The sequence below is a fragment of the Solanum verrucosum genome, unplaced genomic scaffold, assembly GCF_900185275.1.
Source record: "Solanum verrucosum unplaced genomic scaffold, falcon-dt-bn FXZP01000113.1, whole genome shotgun sequence".
In the NCBI taxonomy this organism is placed as follows: domain Eukaryota; kingdom Viridiplantae; phylum Streptophyta; class Magnoliopsida; order Solanales; family Solanaceae; genus Solanum; species Solanum verrucosum.
The window spans coordinates 1,654,902-1,673,643 of record NW_026020105.1 but is presented as its reverse complement, the minus strand read 5'-3'; the positions used below and the strand labels follow the sequence as shown (position 1 = coordinate 1,673,643).

The 18,742-nt window shown below is 33.2% G+C and overlaps 2 protein-coding genes across 3 annotated transcripts in view; both read right to left on the bottom strand.

Annotated features, from left to right (window-relative positions):
* Positions 1 to 214: 214 nt before the first annotated feature.
* Positions 215 to 1,012, bottom strand: LOC125825182 (uncharacterized). The gene has a single exon (XM_049504516.1). The coding sequence runs from the start codon at positions 1,010 to 1,012 to the stop codon at positions 215 to 217; it is 798 nt and encodes a 265-aa protein (XP_049360473.1).
* A 2,293-nt stretch (positions 1,013 to 3,305) lies between these two features.
* LOC125825221 (protein RTE1-HOMOLOG) overlaps positions 3,306 to 18,742 on the bottom strand; it is an 80,756-nt gene continuing 65,319 nt past the window's right edge. Inside the window, exons 1-3 of one of the 2 annotated variants that reach the window (XM_049504559.1) lie at positions 7,385 to 7,439; positions 4,679 to 4,965; positions 3,306 to 3,805 (exon numbers count right to left, since the gene is read on the bottom strand). In XM_049504559.1, coding sequence (XP_049360516.1) covers positions 3,380 to 3,805; positions 4,679 to 4,948 — 696 coding nt within the window. In that variant the 5' untranslated portion in view covers positions 4,949 to 4,965; positions 7,385 to 7,439 and the 3' untranslated portion in view covers positions 3,306 to 3,379. Of the gene's footprint in view, positions 3,806 to 4,678; positions 4,966 to 7,384; positions 7,440 to 18,742 lie in introns of those variants that run through there. The other variant, XM_049504561.1, reaches the window with a different exon arrangement.

Sequence of the window (18,742 nt, the reverse complement as noted above, 5' to 3'; positions counted from 1 at the left end):
CATTGAGGTCATTAAAATCATCATTCTTCAAAGTCAAATTCGCTTCAATATTATCATTGTACATTTGCGAAGGTCTTTCCTCAACATTATTTTCAAATGTCAAGTGTGATTATATCCGAGTATTAGAAGAAGATGTACCATCTCTATTTGCCTTTCTTTTAAAGGAATTTTGATAAAGTCTGACAAAATGTCCAGGCTTCCGACATTCATTCTTTCAATGGTCTTTCATGTCACAACGATGACAGTTGCCTCTTAAAGGATTACTTTGAGAACTCATATTGTTCTCTCTTTTATAATGACCACTACCACGATGATTATTATATCGTTTCCTGCCATTGTCACGTTCACGCACATTATTATGACCCCGATTTTTATTTTGTCTTCTTTCAGACTGGCCATGTGCTTCTACCACATTTGCTTCTGATAATGGAGCAGTTTCAGTGGGATGGACTTCATGATTTTTCAACAAAAGGGTATTATGTTGCTCAGCTAGAAGAAGGCATGAGAACAAATTAGAGTACTTTTTAAATCCCCTTTCACGGTATTTTTGTTGTAACACCAGATTTGAGGCATGAAAAGTAGTAAGAGTCTTTTCCAACACATCCTCATCTTTTATATTTTCCTTACATAATTTTAATTGGGAAGTTATTTTATAAACATCAGAATTATATTCACATACAGTTTTAAAGTCTTGTAATTGTAAGTGTATCCATTCATAACGACCCCTTGGCAATACTGTTGTCTTAAGGTGGTCATACTTTTCCTTTAAATCAGTCCACAATTCAAGTGGATCTTTCATTGTCAAATATTCGGCCTTTAATCCTTCATCCAAATGATGATGAAGAAAAATCATAGTCTTCGCTTTGTCCTGACTCGATGCTGCATTACCCTCAGTAATGGTGGTACCAAGACCTTTCACATCTAGGTGAATTTCAACATCGAGTACCCATGACAAATATTTTTTGCCAGAAATATCAAGTGCCACGAACTCCAATTTTGACAAATTTGACATGATGAAAACTATCATAAAAATAGTCAAACTAGATTAAAATAATAAACTTTTAACCATTGAAAATTAAGAATATCATATGTAGTATTCTTTAATAAGAAATTTTATTTTAATTAATTAATAAAATTCACTATCATCTTATATTATTTAGAGAACATAAAAACTGAAAATATTCTGATGTATACTTGTGTTTAGATTATGAAAATAAAAATAGTTATATCACTGAAACATATCTTATAAGAGACTTCGTGATGATAACGTGTTATAAAATAATGTATTAGAAACTAAATAACAAAGAAATGGAGAGAAAGAGCAGTAATGTTTTTCTTCCAATCTTTCAATGCATTTATGTCTACATACAAGATGAGTAAATATAGAAAGTAGAAGTATATCTCAAATCGCCGAGAGGGAGTTGCTCGGATGGTAAGCACCTCTCACTTTCAACCCAAAAGTTGCGAGTTCAAGTCACCATGGGAGCAAAAGAGGTGACAGCTCCTAGGGAGGGATAAAAAAAAAAGAAGTATATCTCAAATCCTTCAAAGTCATGAAGGAGATCTCCAAAGTCATGAAGTGTGAATTTGCTGCATGGCATCCACATTTCATTATTTACAACAATAATATAAAATTAATATCTTTAGAAAATATAGTGAATAAAGCTATTTAAAATTATATCAATTAATAAGAGTAAAATAACAAATTCACTATAATAATCAATACTTTATTGATAGGTGTGCTAACAAATAAAAAGGACTAAAAGAATAGTATTAGTTGCTACCAAAATATCAATTAAAATAAGAAAATGCTTCCACTAATAATTTTAAATATAGAGTTTTGGTTTCGTATTCTGATTTATATCAATTTTCCTAACGTGTCAAGTATATCTATTTGTGCACGTAGCTCTATGTTAGATGCTCATACTTATCTGATTTCGTACCTTATCAATATCATATAATTATAATTATAATTATCAAATTATCCAATTTGATGATTTATTCCTTATTAATTTTATCAAAATCAAAAATAAATCTCTCGTCAATATCAACTCATTTCTCTGAGGTGTTCATGATTTCGATAAAAATTGAATTAAATTAATAAAATAAATCGATTTTATTTGGATTTGGTTTTAGATTTTAAAAAACCGATAGTATTTGGTTTGGTTATGATTTTGTTCGAAAAAGCCGAAGAAATAACCGAATCGAACCGATAAATTATATACATATATTTTATTATTATACATACTTAATATATTGTTTTTTATAAACAATTTTAAAGATATTATATATGTTTTCATAAAAAAAATCTTTGTAATTTACTTATTGAAAGCAAAAATGTCCGAGAACATTTATCTTATTGATTTCATGTATATGTGTGTCTATGACAATTCTTTGTGAGACTGAAAATGTTATTGTCTTTTCCTTCTAGATCAAAATAGTAAATTTTAAAGCTTTATTCATAGTAAATTTAGTGATAGAAAGTTCAATATTGTCACTCATTCTAATTATTTTTGGCTTTGAATAAATTGTTTCTTTTATTTTTGTGTATGGTTAATAACCGAACCAAACCAAACCGTAATCGATAACAACCAAATCGATAAATGTATATTATATTTGATATGGTTTGATTTTGATATTTTTAAAACCAATTAAGTTAGTTTGATTTTGATTTTGACTAATAACCAATCCAAATCGACCCGTGAACACCCCTCTACGGCTGTGAGAATGCTTCTTGGTAGCTCTATGGCTGCAGTCTGATGCCACGATAACAATATGATAAACAAGTAAAAAAATATTAACAGAATTCCAGATTAAAAGCACCACAAAATTTACAATTTTTACATTTACTTTTCCTTCCCTGGACAAAAAATCAAACTTCTTGTCTCTGCTGGGACATCCCATATGTTCAAGCCTCTCCGACATCACATCTCAATGGAACAAGAAACAGCTGCACTTTCAAATATCTTTTAAGTGAAACTGAAGCCAGGGTTGTGGTGGAGTGGTAACTCCATCATGACCGGTCTCAGGTTCGAGCCATTTTGGATATGGAGTCGCCTTTGTTAGGAAACACTTTACCCCTCCCAATGTGGGACTTTTCGGCGCGAATCCAAATTTAGTCAGGCTCCGATGTGGATACCTGACGGCTGACACAGGGTGGGAAACCAAAAAAAAAGAAGCCAGCTTTTTCAACGATCTTTGACACATACAGAACTTGAAGTAACCAGCTCTAAGTTATTTGCAGTGTTTCAAAAGACGCGAATTAGGCAAGACGTTTTATGCCGTACGGGAGTATATTAACTAAAAAAAGAAGTTACTTGTATCATGTCCAAAATTACAAGTGTTAGACTACAGGAATCAAATAATCTCGAGCGACTGACTACACATGGATCAACTTCTTGAAACAATATGTGCCAAGGAGAAACCAACCGATAAGAACAAACATGAAAATCAACAGGTAAGTAAGGAAAGTCCCTCCTCCAAAGATTAGTCCAAATCCAAGCACAACGAGAGGCGGTAAATAGGTTTTAACCATAGCTGTTTTATTTACCCAACGTCCCTTGAGATAAATGAAAATAGCCAGGTTGACTACATTCCATCCACCAGCCTGAAACCCCAGCCTGTTCAAACCATTAGCTACAAAAGAGTGGCAGTTGCAAGTGAAAATGCTGTAAGATTGGTGTTGGAATTCTTGAATGCTCTTTCTTATGGCAGATTCCCATGTGTCAACATCGCTTCCAGATTCATCATGGTTCTTGACATATTCACCCGTAGGTTCAGCTGAATAAGGGGAAAGGCAGCAGCACTGTCGGCCATAAAAGCGATGAAAACAAAGTAAAGATGCATTAGGATTTAGGACCAACCAACCAAATAGCAAAATCAATGAATCCTACTCAATCACATAATAAAAGTTACTACATCTGCTTGGATGGAAAATCTGCAGGAAGAACCAAGAGCAAGGGCACAACAAGCCAGTGACAGCTTGATTAGAGTAAGCAAGTCCTTAACAGAAACAAACCCAGTTAGAACTAGGGATGCCAATGGGGCGGGGCGGTTGCAAAGCGGGGCGGGTTATAGTGTTTGCGGGGCAGTGCAGGTTAATGTTTTTGCGGGGGCGGAGCGGATACAAAATACTTTTTTAGGAAAACATGTGGGGCAGGGCGGGTATGGGTAGGGTTTATTTTTCTTTTGAAGTTCAACTAAATTGGGTGAATAGCAGATGCAAATCAGTGGACAGTTGACACTGAATTTCTAAGCTTATTATGCCTATCTTTTGTCTCTAGTATTTATACAATATTTTATCAAGTAAAATGATGCATCACTTGTGATGAATTCTGATTCTAATTAATTTGTGTACTGACTAGGCTATATATTTTATTATTTACCTTCATAATCATGGTGTTAGAAAGTAATGTAGCAGATTCTTAAATGAGAAACTAAAGTGTATGAAAAACTTAATAAATTACAGCATTGTTTTACTTAAGTTAAGTGTCAAAATTAAGCACATGTACTGTTATGTTGAAGTTTTGCAGGGTGGGTATATGCGGAGCGGGTATATGCAGGGCGGGGAAAAATAAAAAATTATGCTATGTGGGGCGGAGCGGGGCAGAGAAAAGTCATTGCGGGTTTGCCCCCCACCCGCACCATTGCCATCCCTAGTTAGAACCAGCAGACATACCTGCTCTGTGCTTACTTGGAAATAGCGAGTTGGTGCGCCAAATGTAAAATTGTCAACAGAAACAAAGTTTGGCCCTGCAAAGTCCAAGATCACGCCATCCTCCCTGCAAATCCCTATATGCCCAATAAAGGGGATAAACCAAGACAAGACAGGAAGTGGTGACCATACAATGCAGCACGGAAAGCGGTCTCTTTTTGGATCAATTAGCATTGGATTCGGATAATTTTCTTCAATCATCAGAGCATGTTCTGGATCTACTTCAGGAACCATGACCAGAGCATAAATAACTAGCATAAGAACAAAACATCCAAAACTATTATGATTCATATACGATTGCATTAATGTATGTCCAGTTTCAACTTATGGTCTACATTATCCAAAAACAAATCTCTCACAGAAAAAATCAGTTTCCCTCTCAAAAACAAATCAACACTGGCTCAAGCCAGAAAAGACAAACAGCTTCAACATTTCATCAGCTTAATAAATACATTTCCCCACATTCCCAGCAACAAAAGATGTAAATTGCTCAAAGAGTTGCCTATGTTCATGGAAGTCTTCAGCTAATTATCTCAAATAAGTCAAAACAGCCTGCAAGGCATCACTAGCACTAGACTGAAGCACCAAATGAGTTCCCAATTCAGTTATTCCATGGTACCCTCTTTTTGATCTAGCAAAGGTAAAAATGTAATACTGGTCTAGCTGGAACCTGATAAGAGAATGTGCACTAAGGGACTTACAGGGGCGGAGCTCTATAGAGCCAAGGGGGTTCAACTGAATCCTCTTTGTGGGAAAACTATACTGTGCAAATAGGGGAAAAACATTTTTTTGGGGGAATTATATAAATCTCCTTGACATAAGGCCTCAAACAGGGCCATCTCAATGTCGGAATGATAATTGTTGTTGTATGCAAACTCCGTCAAAGGCAAAAATTGGTCCCAACGAGGCAACGACTACCAAAATCAATAACACATGCCCTCAACATATCCTCCAGAACCTGAATAGTCTGCTTAGTTATAATTCATATTAGAGGGTGGATTAGTCTTTATTGAAAGCTTCTTCTTTGTTCCTATAGCCATGAGAGCTTATGTATTTGACACTGTTTATGGCTTTATGCTACTTCTTATGTTGTTATGTATGTGTCTTTAAATTGTGCAATATAATTGAATACCTCTCTTGCCTTCCTATATACAGTAAGCTGCTAATATTTTTTAATTCTATGTTTGGCTTTATTTCTTTACTCATCTTGCTCTTTTTCTCTCATCTGGAAAGTTTAAGTTTCAATGTTCAATGGTCTTCTCGGTTGGCATTACACAGTTCAGGTTAGCTAGTTTTGGTTCTTGGATATGGAGACATGGGGTAGGAAGTTGGTTAACAGTGACAAGAGCATAACATCATACTTGAGAATAAGGAGCTGTAAAAAATGACATACACAGTAGGAAAATCTGGGGAACATCAAGAAGCATCTGAAAGAAGGAGCAGGCCCACTAGAGATCATTCTCAAGTTCCAGTGAACAAGGGAAGGAGGATCTGGTGTTTAGCTAACACGGTTTCTTTTTTTGCAGGAATTATAACCAAGGTATATTCACTATCAATGTATGGTAATCTGCATCCTTGGATGCTCATTTTGTTGTATGGAAAGAAAGTAAAATATACACTTTAGAAAGGAGAGGAAAATAGACACCGCAGGAACTTATGGTGCTTCGGTCATACAAGGAAATCATGCTGGTGAAACGTATAACAGCAGAACCTCATCAACAACACAGAACAGCAAGTACAATTACTCAGAACCATAAATGCACAGATGGATATACAAGTATAAATGTATAATCCATAGGACAATAGCTACTACCCAAAGACACTATGGAAAGTACTTGTCACACAGAAGAAATATATCAGTAAAAGGCAAGGCAAACATCAACAACAAACAGAAATCCATTTCGCAGGCAAGCAACACGATATCATTGAGCACTTAACAAGGAATAGTAGAAACAAAATGGAAGAGATATTGAAACAGTATATACCAAGAGACACAAACAGGAAGAGATAGTTAACCCAACAGAACCTACACAAACAAAGCCCAATTTGGGGCTTATATAGTTAAGGTTGGAGAAATTACTGTCTACTCTCTTCTCCACCTACTCTACATACTCTTTCTCCAGCCGTCCAGCACAATCGAGTCTCTCTCACTGGAGCTCTTATCCCCTCCCCTCCATTAAATAAATTTGGCATCACGAAAGGATTTTAGTTCTGATTTGGCTGATATTAAGTTTGTGGAAACTGGCAACGGTTACAATTCTAAGAATTCTTATTAAAAGGTTCACTGTTTGCTCGAATTCGCCTTGAAGATCTTCTTCTTCGAGTACATTCCCCTAAACTGCAATTTGAGTTTAGTTGTTAAATCTTATAGAACTCAAATGGTTGGATCATTAATTTCTCAATATACGCCTATTTTGGGTATGAAGATACATAAAGTTAGCATCTCTATAGAAATTGGATTTTCATAGTTTTGCATTGAACAAGAGTTAGCTTTTGACTTCATTTGATTTTGAAAGGAAAAATTAAGTTAAATCCCTTAACCCTAAAACACATGAACTCAATCTCAATTTGCTGAAAAAAAAATAACTTCTAAATCGAAGAAGAAAGATCATCATTCATCACACAGCTATGAAGTAGTTTTGGCGAAAAATTGAAGAAGAAGAAGCTGACCTGCAAATTGGAAGAGAAGCCGAGAAATACAAAATGAAGCTGAAAAGAGAAAAAGTAATTGGAGGAGGAACTACTACCGTGGGCTAATAAAACTGTGCCTTGGCACAACATGCAACAGATACTTGCAATGACTGAAACACCCTTTTAAAATGATTTTTAATGACACTTACTGTTGGTTTTCATGTCTTAATTACTTCTATGTCCCTCGCACGTTTCTTCAATTTGTGTGTATTACTTTTTCTTATAAATATATTTAAAAATTAATAGTTGTTCTCGTTTTTTGATTATTTTTTAGTTTTGTACTTTTCACCTGATATGTTTAAGAAATAAGACCACAAAGATTTCGGACATTTTAATACATTTTTTTATATATTTTTAATTTAAAATTATAAAAATTTCACTATGCCAAATCAAAATAAGCTTAAAATGTAATGTTTTAAACTTTAGTACTGATAATATTTATTGATTATTTACTTTTAGGAAGGTAATTTATGTATTTAATAAGAAAAAGTCAATTGTTTGAAGGTTAAATGTATAACTGATTTGTATCTCATGATAATTTTTAACACTATTGCATTGCTCATACTTGTAAGAATATACTAGATATTTTATTTTTTTAATGAAGTTTCTATACTTTTTGTGTCATCATAATACTTTGTTGAACTATAATTAAAAAATTAAAGATCCAATATGACTTACATCTTATGTTTTAATGCTTATGCAAGTCTATACTAAGTAGACGTTTGGTCATGCGATATCATATCACGATATGGTATCGTGAGATGGAAATGCGTTTGGACATGCGATTTTACGTTGATTTAAACTCATGATTTCATATCATGAGATGTGATTCGATATTCTCCAAAAACCATGATATGGAATTATATGGGAATTTCATATCATGATTTGAGATATTTTAATACAAAAATTAATCCACAAGTTTATATTTTGTTAAAACAATCCCACATTTATATCTACTAACCATTTATTTCATATGTAAATAAAATTTATAATCACATCATTACTTTTTAAAATTTATTATTCTCACCGACATAAAATTTATTATTCTCACCAACATATAGTCACTTTAACTCACACCAGCCGATTGTTAAAGTGATGAAATATTTATGGTCTATAAGCATGAAAATATAGTTGCGGATGATATTGACCAACAAATGGCTCAAAGTAACAATGTTGGTTCATCTTCTCGATCACATGATCGAGAAATGCAAGTTCAATGTGAGGAAATTGTATGTACTATGTGGGAGGATTATATTAAAGACTAGTACACAACAATTTATGTTCAATTTTTTTTATTAACTTAAAGTTAGATGAAACAATTATTTAAGTGGAGAACAAATAACTTTGTAATAATTTATTATGTGATTTTATAAATTTTTGTTTATTTGATAAGATTGAATAAACAATTGGACTATTTTAATAATTTTACAACTTATGGGATTTTTATGTTTATGAGAAAATATACAACACAAAAATTTCATATCTCATGTCCAAACAAAACTTCAATTTCATCTCATAATACCATATCATATGGCCAAACGGGCCCTAAATAAAATGTCTCGGTTTCTATCTCTGCCTTTTAAACTATTAATTTGAATCTTAAAAAATGGAAGTATCAATAAATTAAGACGTAAAAAATACATATATATTGAACATAGTCAAACCACAAGAGAGAAAAATGAATTGATTGAAAATGAAAAAGGAAGAAAAAGAAAAGTAATATAGAGATGAGGCAAGAACTAAGAAGGCCTAAAAAGTCACATGACAGTTCTTCCTAGATTGAAGATTCAAAAACTACAAAGCACGTGTACTCACATCACTGCACGGTCGAAGCTATCTTTGTTCGAGGGGTATCGACTGATATTCAATTCATCAAAAAGTTATATTATATATAGGTTAAATTTTAATCTTTTATATATATACAGTAAAATTTCTCTAAATTAATATAGGCGGGATCATAAAATATTATTATTTAATCGATAAATTAATATTTATTAATTTAAAAAGTGTTTCGAGACTGAAAAAAATGTCCAGGGATGAAATCTCAAAGAATTTGAAAGAACCCACTTGTGAAAAACTTCATTCATGAACTTGAGGTCATGATTAATGATTTCGGTTACCGCAATAAAATGGACGTTAATAACATATTTGATGGGTGAAAATGATACAGGTTCAAAGGTCCAAAGCTTAGAACAAATTGTGGATATCATTGGAAAAACAATGTTGATGATAAAGTTGAAGATGATACAATACTTTTGGAACCAGTTACGCGTAAGGAAACACTTGCATCTTGTCACGACCTAGACCGTCGCGAGTGGCACCCACACTAACCCCTCATGTGGGAGAATCATTACTACAACCTCAAACTACAAATCAACCAAAATACTAAGACATTTAAAGATACGGAAACGGGTTTAAATGTTAAGGAAAAGAAATATGGAGTTCCCATAAACCCCAAATAAAAGTCTAACAACCAAACAAACTAACATTGCGGAAAATAATACCTAGAACCTGAAAGTCAATGTAACAAAACATCTAAAGTTCAACAAGTCTAAGAAAATGGATGCAACCCCCAAACTAAACATAAGAAATCTAAAGAATTAGATGGTTCTTGCCCATGCTAAGCACGGGCCCAACAATTTTAAATTCTGATACAATTTTATTGTGTTTGATCTACCTAGGAAATATGTTCAAGACCTAACGTAGCAATAAACACTTTTAAATAACCATAGTTTCAAAAACACAACATGCATTATCTAGTAACAGATTATATTTCTTAACTTGCACAATAAAAATAAAAGAATCTAAGTCAAATACGAAACAAGCGTGTGGTGTCATTTTTCTTTCAAGGTTCAACAATTAATTCAACAGTATGTTGATCAAACATTCACAATTTAATATCCGCGCTCAAGGCTTATCGAACATATAATGAGCAATCAAATATCATTGCATAGATATTAAAATTGCACTTCAAAAAATCTACTTGTAAAGCACATTTAGTCGCTATTCTTTATGTACTGATAATTTATTTTATATATGCTACATAATCGCGAATTAATACATCATCAAGTAACTAATACTACTACAAAAATGACTTTTGTTACCATCTCAATCAAAATTCAAAAAATATTGGAACAAATAATGGAGTGTGGTTGTACTCCACAAGATGTGATTAACTTTTGGAGCAGTAGAACTCTCCAAACATACCTTGAACGACCACTTCCATCTTCCCTCTCCAAATAACCCTTGCAAACCACTTACATCTTCCCTTGCTCAAGCTCATCACAGAAGACCTTACTTTCTTTCTCATTATCAAAATGATTGGAAAATACCATGTATTGAGCTTTTTCTCTCAAAGATCGAAGTGAAGGTCATAAAATATTAATACGACATAACAAACTTCACAACATCAACTCCAATGAAAATACAAATAAGTCGGACCTTCAACTTTATATTTTTTGCATAATTGGGTAATGTGAAATGATAGCAGTAAAATAAACATGTGCATAACACTTCTTTTCAATTTTAAGACAACAAACATGTACATTATAAACATCTTCATTCCAGACATATGCAGCTAGCGTCAGATTACTCCACTCATGCTAGATAATCAATCCGCTTGCGAAGGAAATTATATATAAAATTGTGCATGCAGATTAGGCCCTTACCCATTACCTGGTACAAAATATCAATGTTTCACAACAAAGAGTAAGTAATATGTAGCTTTCTAATGCAAATATACGTTGATATCAAATGATATTTTGGTAATGAATGAGAAGCTAAATGCAAGTGCAGATAGAGAGCCAATTAAACACATCTATTATCTATGAACAAATTACATCAGGTAGCTTTTCTGCTTTATTTTCTCCTTTGTCTTGGAGAGGCAGATATACGTATGAGGAATTTTCGACGAAATTCTAAATAATACATACCTTGAGTGTGATTGCATTAGCATGAAGAATTTTATAAATATACTCCCAGCAACAAACTTCAATTTTTTAGTTACCTTTCGATCACCTATGACATGAGGGAGATCAAGCATGCACAATGCATTACAAGCTCAGAAAAGCTTCAACAACAACCATCACCACGGCGTTGCTGCCACCTCCAATGTCCACCAATGACGTCAAACCCTCAAAGATACCTGCAAAACAATAAGACATCAACAAATTGGAGATCAATCTCGAATCGCCAGCCATTGCACCATTGAAGACACTATTGAATTCTAGATCTTCATCAGTATCTTTTTTGGTGAATATTTTATATATCCTATATCTTCTCAAAATTATCAAGAACAACAACTTATAAGATTACAACCAATCCGTTGTGATTTTCTTAAAAATAGACATTAAGAATATTCCGCTTCTCCTAAGCAATAAAAAATAAGACAAAACATGATCTAATTGAATCTCTTCTTTAAGAAAATATGAACTCTCTCTTTCAAATGAGGACATATCAAATACACAAGAATAAAGAGAGCTTTTGTTTACAACCAACAAGTGTTATTAGTCTTAAATTATAAGCAAAGTGAATACTTGAAACATGTGATATGACATGGACAGAAAATGAATGCAAACACACATATTATATACTTGTCACTAAATACTTCCATTGCCTTTTCCTATACTCCAGTAATAGTCCTCTAGTTTTCCGCGCAATGTAAGTCGAATCTATGGATGAATATTTTACATTAGGGGCTTTAAATCTCAATGATCAGAGCATATATCATTATGGGCAGAATTAAATATACCAAGTGGAAAGAAAACAACAAAATGTTATTTATATTTAAAAAGTAAATAAATTAAGTTGTAAGAAAATATAGATATCTAGTGAGCTTAGAGCAATGAGAAAAAAAACAATGCATACATAGGAAAAATAGTTTTTCACTCAAATTGAAAATTTTAAATTTAGCGAATATGCTTAGTGGGAAAACATCTATGGATAAACTATTCGAGAACATTCACCAAAGGAGAGAGCCTATCACTCTTAAAAGAAGTACTAAACTTTCATTCAAATCTGGAGTACAAGTCACTTTTTAGAAGAAAAAAACTAAAAGAAAATTGAAACGCTAGAACAGAGGCACAATCCAACTTTAACAATTCTCATGATTATGCTTCCTCACCAGCCGTGACAGAGTTTTCTTCACTACAATATGAGACATATAAGAATCATAACAAAATGAGCAAACTTTGCAGCAACAGTGTTTCAAAAAGACCAAAATCATGTAGTCTTTTTCTATACGACTTGTTGAGACAAGTTTAATTTCAGCTATTAATTTGCCTATTTACTTTTGCTGACCAATCTAGAGAAAATAAATAGAAAGCGATAGACCAAACTAGCAGGAGAAAGCTCACAAAAATTGGGAAAACATGGTAGTTCATTTGGCGGAATGCTAACACCACGATGAAAATAATGCTCGAACAACAAACTCAACCTCCTTCTCCCTAAAGGAAACAAAAAGAATTATTAAATAAATTGTAGGAGGAGAAAAATAAATAAATGGAAGTGACAACCTTTAGCGAAAAAAAACCTTTTTTCCAGCTTATAATTCTTCATTAGCATCGAGACATTACAGATACTTCATAGCGAGTAGTACCAATCTTAATAAGATTTTTTTTGTCAGGTAAAATCTCCATGGTGCAGCAATCTAATGTGCTACTTTTAGTGAATTAAGAGAAACAGGGGGAAATGTACAAGCAAATCAACTAAAGTTACACTACACATATGTTGATGCCTTAAGTGGTCACAGTTGTTTTGTTAAGCTGCAAAAGTGGACATGCATATTGGATAAGCAAAGTAACATCACAAGTGTCATCATAACCACATTATATATTGATGTCAAGTGAGATGAAAAAAAAAATGAATGGAGTTATTTGGGTTATTTAGGAGTAAATTATGGTATTCATATTTGTCACAGATGGGAGAACCAGAGAAGAAGTACTTCTGCAAACCTCAAGCATAGAAATTCATAAAGACAATGTTGATATATAGAGAACTAAATTATGAAATTCTTTCAGGTGTCTTCTTTTCATTTTTATAGACAAAATAAAATTCTTTAAATAATAAAAAGAATTAGAAGAGGCACAAAGAGAAACAAAGCACCAACTGTATATACAAGCAAAGTAGTAGTAGAAGCAGCTTAACAAAAATTGAAAACATTTCTTAGATATTCTCATAGTGTTTAAAACTGAACAAAAAGGTCTTGTACCACAAGAAAAAAACAATACTCATAAGATTATTCTTGTTCAATTGAGAGTATTTCCATATTCATATAAGAAAAACAAAGTAACAAATATCAAAGAATACTCTGATTGCCTTATAGATAGAGATGTATGGGAATCAAAGTAAATTTCTGAGCTAAAAATTAACAAGAACATACCCAGTATAATCCACAAAATGGGGTTTGGGGAGGGTAGGGTAGGGTATATAAAGACCTTACCCCTAAGGTAGAGAGACTATTTCCGATAGACCCTCGGCTTGAAAAAACATTAGATACAAAATTGCAAATATATCAAGAAGATACAAAATCAATCTGAGACGTCTAGCCAACCTAAATACTATAAATCAAAAGATAAGTTGCCTCATTATATTCAGTTTTAAATAGTTACGATCATTACTTTCATTACACATTTTGATTATATAGTTAATTTAAGAGAGAGTATGCTTGATGGAAGATGTATGTATAGATGTTGTAAGTATCTGTCATCAGTAGATGTAATAGTTCCTTTCTCATAAGCACGTATTTTAGTATTTGAGAGGAAGAGAGCTCAATAAATCATTATTCTTAATGATAGCGTGTATTTTATTTTAGGAGAATCAAGTAGAAGAAGAGATATGATGTGCAAGTTAGAAGGAATAGTTAATTGTCTAATTATTGAAAAGTAACACCACAACCAGATAGTCACAACGGACTATTTCAAATTGTGTCCAAGGAAAAAAAACATACACAATTTTTTTCTGGCAGGATATATTCCATATTATTTTTGTAAAAACAACAACTACATATTGTTTTCTTACATTATAAGAAAAGTGAAATCAACCGGTTAACTCTAACAATAAAAATCACGCCAATAAGAAGATTTGTTAAAAGGTTCAGATGTATAAACTACCAACCTGATTAGACCGCATTGAGAAGGTCATTTGCTACATAAATTTTAGTCTTCAATCACAAGTTTCATCCGTCATTGGAGGATCTCGATCCCTGAAAATATAATGAAATGTCACAAATAACTTTTTGAAGTAAGACTTTCTAACAAACATTTGATAATGTTCTTTACACTAATATAAGAAATTATATAACTTTCCATAATTTTATGAGATGTAAGATTGATTATGGTTGGAACATAGAAAAAAGAACTTGTGGTACTCAATAGCCCTCACCTATTGTATGACATAGTAAGAAAATCACATAACTGAATTTTGCTTGCTCAAACAAAATACACAACCTATTCTTTCCCGTTTCATTTCAATAAATTTCTGAAAGTATACAGAAAGATGTCTTATTTTCTCAAACGTGATCCCTGCTTCGACTTGAATGACCATGTAATTGTGCCACAAAGATGCAGACTAGCTGGAGCAAGTGAACCAGGTCAGTAAAATCATTTAGCAGTGTTAATCTCCACAGATCTGAACTACAACAACATGAACATCAATAAGTTACAAAGTATTTGACACAAAGAGGCAAGATTGAAAAATTAGAAGGTAAACATATTCATAAACAACTTGTTATTGACGACAAAAAATAAAGGTTTTTGTCTATCAACATTAATGTATCAAGATCAAGTCTTTACCATATTTCATTTCAAAAAAAAAGATCACATCATCAACGAATTATTAATATAAAAATAAAAGAAATAAAAAGATAAGAACCCAAAAACGCAGCTCTCAAGAAAAATAAAAGAAACGTTACCAAAGAAATAGTGGTGAAACACATCCCTTGCTAAGAAAACAAAGGAAAAGAAATAAGGTGTCCATTTTTCCGCTGGTTAGTAGCTACAAACTGGAAAGTCACTGCTACATATAAATGTTGTCCCATGATTTCTGTCAAATTTAAATTGTGGACTCTTTACACACTCATATAGTTAAAGCTCTAAAAATCGTTCGTCACCTCTATATAACCATAAGAAAAGTAGAACAGAATGAGTTAGAATAAGCTAAGTGTATCTAATCGTCTAAATACATATATTATTAGTTTGTAATGTACAATATTATAGAAAAAAATAATCACCTCTGTCAAATTAGTACACTTATAATCACCTCCAATGTTCATGCATTCAACATTTGTTAGACAGCTTCATACAACCAATCATCTATTGTGAGGTGTCATTTATTTGCCTTAAGACCAACACTGATGCAACGAGGAAAGAATTTAAAAACTAAAGATATGTGGGATTCCATACGGTGAAAACTGGTGTACATCAGGGTCACTAAACAACTGCTGGTGTACTATAATATCACCGATTCAAAAAAAAACTTAATTACAATAATTGAAAATCTATATAAAAAAAACATTTATGAAAAGTTCATGACAATTGAAAACATACCATGTTTCAGTGAATGCAAGCATATGCAAAAAGTCGCATATTAGCGAAAAATTTAAGTCGTTAAGCAATAAAAATTCATCTCGCACTTGGAGGAGCTGTGCGGATATACAAAGATTGGTGTTGGCTATGAGAACTCAATGTACTATGTACAATAAATAAAATTCAATAAGTAAAAACATATATTAAAAATCAAATACTCAAATGTCAAATCTAAACTCAGAACTCTAAGGATGCATACTAATTAAATAAGAAGTCACATTATGATTCGCATAGAAAAAGGTAATAAACAGAAATATAACGAAGATTTTAACTAAGAGGAATTAGTATGAAGAATTTCTAAGTAAAATATAAGAAGAGAGAGGAAAACATGGTACAGAAAGACCTTAATACCATGGCAGCAGAATGAAGTCGTGAAGCTATCCTTCATATTAGAGGCTATTTCATTTGCGTTTGGAGCTATCTTATTATATTCTTTTTGTCTTCTCCAATGGCCATTGAGTTCGTCTCAGAAGTAGTTGTTGCAGTTGAAGGTCGTATGGTATGGGTCTCGTTCAGTTGCCAAAGTTGCTTGACCTTAGCCTTCATCTCTTAGGTTAGAGAGTAAAGAAGAGGAATCAGAGAGGAAGAATGATCGAGAAGCGTGTAGAAGAAAAGATCTGATATAAAGACGAAAATACCCTCACTTTTACATTTAAATAACTAAAAAGTATAAATTTGTCCAACTTTTGCTGTGAAATGTACAATATGGTTATAATGGACCTAGTGTTGACAATGGTGAACATTACGAAAAACATTCGGGTCCAACAGTGAAGACAATACAAGGCGGCTAAATAAGTTTGAACTTCGGGCTTCACAAACTTGGGCCTCCCTCAGAGAATTGGTCTAATTATTCTTCAGCCCACCTGATAATTTCCTTTTCTTATTTTTGTACAGATTTTCTTTCCTTTTATTCTTGTAATTATCCCTTTGTTTGTTAGCCATAAACAAATAGAAAGATGACAGTTGTAGAAGTTTGTTATAGCTAGATTCCTTTTTGCTTATATAAATATATATAATGTAGAGATGATTCTCATTCAAGTTTATACAGAGAAAGGAAAATTCCCAAAATTTGTTCTTTTAATTCCTCATGGAATCAGAGCAGGTTTAATCTGCTATAACAATTTCTTTATTTTTTTCGTTTTCCTTTAGTCTTGTTGTTTTTTTTTTAAGATGAGTATTAGTGCTTCTTCTGATTCAACAATTGGGGCAGTGTCAAGCACTCAAAATAATGGTGCCCTTGATGCTGCTCATCCCTACTACATTCACCCTTCAGATTACCCAGGTATGAACCTGATTTCAACTGTTTTCGATGGAAAGGGTTACGGTGGGTGGAGAAGAGCTGCTGTCATAGCTCTATCTGCTAAAAACAAGCTGGGATTTACTGATGGATCCTTGCTTATTCCCACTGATCCCATACTTCAGAAATCATGGGCACGATGTAATTACATGGTGCTCTCATGGTTGCTCAACTATTTATCAAAAGAAATTGCTGAGAGTGTGTTTTATTCTAACAGTGTTAAAGACCTCTAGAAAGATTTGGAGGAAAGGTTTGGCCAAGCCAATGGGGCTAAGCTTTTTCAATTACAAAAAAAGCTTGGTGCTTTGGTTCAAGGTAATTCTAGCGTGTCTGGGTATTTCACTAAAATGAAAAGTCTCTGGGATGAGCTTGATGCTCTCAACACGTTTTCTGCTTGCATTTGTAACTGTGAATGTAGGGCTAAAATCAAGAATCTCAAAGTACATCAAGATGAGAGACTTCTTCAATTCTTGATGGGCTTGAATGACATCTTCATCGGCGTAAGAAGCAACATTCTCATATCCTCTCCCTTACCATCTATTGGACAAGCCTATTCTCTTGTGATGCAGGATGAGAAGCAAAGGGAGATCAAATTATCCCCTGTTTATCCGACAAACTTGGCTTTCTTCACTGCAGCTAATCAGCCACCTGTAACAGAAAGTCTGGTGAATATAAGGGACAAAAGGGAATTTATACTCCAAAGAAGAACACAGACATCTGTAACTACTGTAAGAAGGTTGGGCATAACATAAGCCAGTGATACAAAATCCATGGATTTCCTCTTGATTTCAAGTTCACAAAAGGAAAAAGGACTCAAACTGCAGCTCTTGCAAGCAGCAGAGTTGACCCTGAGCAGGCAAGGCCTAATGTAGCTGATCTATTAAACCTCACACAGGAGAATATAGGACAACTATTGTCTTTACTTCATCAATTCAAGCAAGGGGGAAACATTTCTGAGGATATGGCAACTGCCAACTGTGATGGTATAGATAATTTTTTTAACTTCTATGCATGTTTTGCTCATATAGATAATTCTTGGATTATAGACAGTGGTGCTTCTGAGCATATGTCCTTTAATAAATCTTTTCTTTCTAATTTAAAACCTCTACCTAGATCTGTTATGATCACTCTTGCTAATTCTCACAAAGTTCGAGTCACTCACTATGGATCTGTTTCCCTTTTTTCTAATATTGTTCTTGAACATGTTCTTTATATACCATCTTTCAGATTCAATCTTCTGTCTGTAAATAAATTGTCTCAACAATTATCTCACTCTGTTCTATTCACTTCTACATCTTGTTTTTTGCAGGGCCCTTCACTGAAGAGCCCTCTGGAGATTGGTAAAGCAACAGGAGGTCTTTACATTGCCAAGCCAAGTCTTGCCGTTTTTCCTTCCAAATCTAGTACTAAGTTAGGCAAAAATCTTGTCACGGGAAAGAGTAATACTATAAACTCTAT